Here is a 4,258-nt window from a genome sequence, read left to right as displayed (position 1 = left end):
ACAGGTACATGCTTAATAAACATTTAAAATTGTTGTAAATTTTAAGTGTTTTGGATCGTCTATTCAGAACAGATACCCTCGGGGCATTTCCTTAAAATCCCCTGCAGATGATCGTGAATATCTTCCCCAGTGAAGTCACCAACAGACGAATCCGGTGTCTTATCCCTGCAGAGCTGATCAGAGTGTTGGATTCTTCAATCCCCAGCAGGTTCTCACTACTGTACTCCCCAAGCGGTTGTTTCAGACTATACACTCCCCAGCGGAGTTAACAGTGCCAGACTGTATATCCCCAGTAGAGTTGACAGTGCCAGACTGTATATCCCTAGTGGAGTTAACAGTGCCAGACTGTATATCCCCAGCGGAGTTGACAGTACCAGACTGTATCTTCCCAGCAGAAGCAGCTGCTCCTCAGAATTCGATGCCAGATCGATGTTTTCAATCCCAGATCGATGATCTCTTTCCTGGAAGCATAACCTCGGTACCGTATCAGTGTTTGCTCCCCCCTGCTGAGTCATCTTTCGCATATTTTGGTTGCCAGAACCACTATCGCTTTCCCCAACAACAGGTTTCCAGCGCCGTTCTCTCCCCAGTCAAAGTCTCGGTATCTCGCCATTGCCAGAACACCGCGCGGCCGGTCATTTCCCCATATAGTTCATTATGTTGTGCATCTCCAACAGTAGTGCCAGGGTCCGGAAGATTATAATCATTTCCCCAACGGGATTCCTTGCTTCAGCTTGGCATTTTCCCCAGCATTTCGCATCCCTGCATGTAGAATCATATTGCATTGCATCCTCCCAAATCGCGTAGCATTTCCATTTTCATGGAACATTACGCCATTGAAAAATTCAAACATACGCATGTAAGCATAAAACATTCTCGGTATCCCAAGTGATAAGCCAGAAGTTTGTTTCCAGTGCTCAGACTGAAAGTTTGTTCATGACTTATTATCCCCAGCATGGGTCGTTGGCCCACGTGCCGCCTCAATTATCATTTTCCCTATTTCTGCCGATGCTGACAGGCATGAAGTTTTCCGGTATCCAGACCGAAGTGGCATTCAGGCCAATTTTCCGGTATTCAGACCGAAGTGGCATTCGGGCCAGTTTTTTCTGGTATTCAGACCGAAGTGGCATTCGGGCCAGTTTTTTCCGGTATCCAGACCGAAGTGGCATTCATGCCAGTTTTTTTTTCCGGTATCCAGACCGAAGTGGCATTCATGCCAGTTTTTTTTTCCGGTATCCAGATCGAAGTGGCATTCAGGCCAATTTTCTGGTATCCAGACCGAAATGGCATTCAGGCCAGTTGCCGATTTTCAGATCGAAGAAGTTTCCGACATTCAGGTCGATGCAACTTGTGGCATTCAGGCCAGTTTTTTCCGATATTCAGATCGAAGAAGTTTCTGACATTCAGGTCGATGCAACTTGTGGCATTCAGGCCAGTTTCCGGTATCCAGACCGAAGTGGCATTCAGGCCAGTTGCCGATTTTCAGATCGAAGAAGTTTCCGACATTCAGGTCGATGCAACTTGTGGCATTCAGGCCAGTTTTTTCCGATATTCAGATCGAAGAAGTTTCCGACATTCAGGTCGATGCAACTTGTGGCATTCAGGCCAGTTTCCGGTATCCAAACCAAAGTGGCATTCAGGCCAGTTTCCGGTATCCAGACCGAAGTGGCATTCAGGCCAGTTTCCGATTTTTAGATCAAAGAAGTTTCCGACGATCAAGTCGAAGCAACTTGTGGCATTCCGGCCAATTTTCCGATTTCCAGATCGAAGTGGTGTTCGGACCAGATTTCCGGTGATCAGACCAACATTTGATACTCTCATATTCCGATGCTCAGTGTTCAGACTAATGTGCGGCGTTCAGGTCATGGGTATTCCTGTGTTACCATTTATTTTGGTATCCAGGTCAACTTTCTCTTTCGGTACTCAGGCCGATTTTTCACCGTACCAGACGGATTCTTCTTTTGAGATTGCTTCTTTACCGATTCTGACAGGCATTGTTAACTATTTCATGGGGATTCAGGATCAAAATCCGGGTCTTCTTAGTATTTAATCATCTCCCACTATGATCATATGAAGAGTGTCCTGCCTCATATTCTCTAGTTGAAGACGCTTAAATAGGGGCAACTGTCATACCCCGATTTTGGTCCTAATTTTTTTTATGTTTTTATATGAGGATTGGTTTTGGTCCAAGGTCATGGTGTTGTTCATGTGATTGTTAATGCACATATGGTCTTGGTCATCCAAACAACCAACCATCTTGTGTCACAAGCCAATTGCCAATCATGCCATTTGATTCATGAATATCCCTTTCAAACCCTAATCTTGTGCCCTCATTCCATGGCCTTGTTAACCTATCATCATCACCATCATTCGAACTGAGTTCTTTTGGGGTGATGCTTGCATCTTGCTTGCTCTTCTGCATTTGAATAAGACACAAAAAAATCTCCTTCAAAAGCAATACCATTTCTTACTGCCTTGCAAAAATTTCCTCTCCGTCGGTTCCTTGTTATCTGCTTATAGTAATACTCAATAACATCCCAAAAAGAATCAAGTTTATTTATTTATTCTTTTTCATTCAAATAGTTGATTTTTTTTCTGTGTGATTCAGGTTTATTTAGGGACCCTTTTAACCTTTTGGGTCCAATTCAAGTTCAATGGGTCCTAAACAATGTCAAATCTGCCACAAAGCTCAGTCCAAGTACAAATGCCCTAAATGCTATTTACTTTATTGCTCACTGGCCCGTTTCAAAAAAACACAAAGAACTTCCATGTGTCAATCCAACAACTTCAACACCGAAAACAACTGCTTTGGAATCACACGCAGAAAAGCCATCAGTTGTGGAAAATACTGTTTTGGAAGCAGTTGTGGAAAATACTGTTTTGGAGGCAGTTGTAGAAAAACCATTACTTGTTGATAAAAGAGGCCAGGTGTTGGACCAATTCCAATTGGAGGCTATAGTTTCTTCTAGTGAGATTCGTGATGCTTTGAATAATAAATCCAACTAGTTCGCCGTATTGATTGTTCCCCAAATGCTGAGATTGAACTTGATAAAGCTATGGCAGATGAGGCATTTCGCGTGTTCACAGACAAGATTTTATCAACTATCAACCACTAAGTTTCAGAATGAAGTCTAATTAAGTAGTGACTGGGTGAAGAAAACCAGGCAAAACAATTATGCAAATAATCAATTCATAAATAGAATTATTCAACTGTCACATTTTGGATTCAGCTGCAGTGTTAATTTCTACTTCCTCTTCTAAGGCTTCAAAGGCTGGTAACTCCGTTTAAATTTGAATCTTCAACACTAACGGTTTTAACATTGGCACTGTTATGTTCCGTGCCATAGATGTGGCCCATTTTCACACGTTTTGTCTCCAAATATCTCTTGTTCTCCGAAGTGATAAGAGTTAACAATGGGATCCTACCAGAAACAGTTAAACCATAACCTTTGAGACCAATATATTTGGATGGATTGTTAGTCATCAACTTCATAGATTGAACACCTAGATCCCTCAGTATCTGCAAAAATAGTAGCATTTCAAATTCCATAACAATTGTGATCAGCATGTATTAAAACAGTTCAAATGTTATTGCAAGAGATTCATCATCGAATCAATAAGTGTATATCTATTACCTGCGCACCAATGCCATACTCCCTAGAGTCAACAGGCAATCCCAACTCCTCATTGGCTTCTACGGTATCGCGCCCATCATCCTGTAGGTTATAAGCACGGAGCTTGTGGCCCAATCCAATACCCCTACCTTCATGTCCGCGTAAATATACAAGTACACCTCTACCGGCTGCCTCAATCTGTTGCATTGCAAGTGCAAGCTGATTTCCACAGTCACATCTGCAGATCAATCCCAAAGCATTGGAAATGCAGCTATTCCACCTCCCAACTCATCGGCGGAAAAGACAGCGTATGGAGCTGATTCAGAGTATGAGAAATTCATGGCAGAGATGAAGTGATTTCGGTTCATTTTCGAAAGGCCTGATGTTTCTTGGAGCTCTTGTGAACCTGATTTCCTAACCTCTTGCCATGTCTTTCTTGGAAGTTTGGGACTCACATCTTTAACCTTGCTGTACTGTTATGAAATTTGCAGAGAATTCGAGTTGGAAGTTGAGACACAATCTTCAAATAGCAGGTATACAACATCAAAACCTTGGTCCTGTACAACACCATATCATGACCTATGTTTTGCCGCACTTCTAACCCTAACTCCATCTGGCCAAACATGCCCTGCATTCACACAACC

The 4,258-nt window shown here is 42.7% G+C and overlaps 1 protein-coding gene and 1 pseudogene across 1 annotated transcript; one reads left to right on the top strand and one right to left on the bottom strand.

The window, feature by feature from the left end:
* The first annotated feature begins 2,504 nt into the window (after positions 1 to 2,504).
* Positions 2,505 to 3,116, top strand: LOC127096122 (uncharacterized; annotated as a pseudogene).
* Positions 3,117 to 3,265: 149 nt separating this feature from the next.
* On the bottom strand, positions 3,266 to 4,043 carry LOC127096121 (bifunctional riboflavin biosynthesis protein RIBA 1, chloroplastic). The gene is made up of 3 exons (XM_051034736.1): positions 4,034 to 4,043; positions 3,636 to 3,901; positions 3,266 to 3,520 (listed from the first exon to the last, which is right to left on the bottom strand). The coding sequence occupies exons 1-3, from the start codon at positions 4,041 to 4,043 to the stop codon at positions 3,266 to 3,268; spliced, it is 531 nt and encodes a 176-aa protein (XP_050890693.1).
* Positions 4,044 to 4,258: the final 215 nt, after the last annotated feature.

Source organism: Lathyrus oleraceus, chromosome 6 (assembly GCF_024323335.1).
Source record: "Lathyrus oleraceus cultivar Zhongwan6 chromosome 6, CAAS_Psat_ZW6_1.0, whole genome shotgun sequence".
Classification (NCBI taxonomy): Eukaryota; Viridiplantae; Streptophyta; class Magnoliopsida; order Fabales; family Fabaceae; genus Lathyrus; species Lathyrus oleraceus.
Note: the sequence above shows the minus strand (reverse complement) of the source record. Positions and strands in the feature narration are given on the sequence as shown.

What these genes read in the sequence shown, in the direction of transcription:
- LOC127096121 (XM_051034736.1), bottom strand. An exon ending in AGTATGGCATTGGTGCGCAG is followed by an intron (nt 3,521 to 3,635) that starts GTAATAGATATA and finishes CTATTTTTGCAG; the next exon opens with ATACTGAGGGATCTAGGTGT.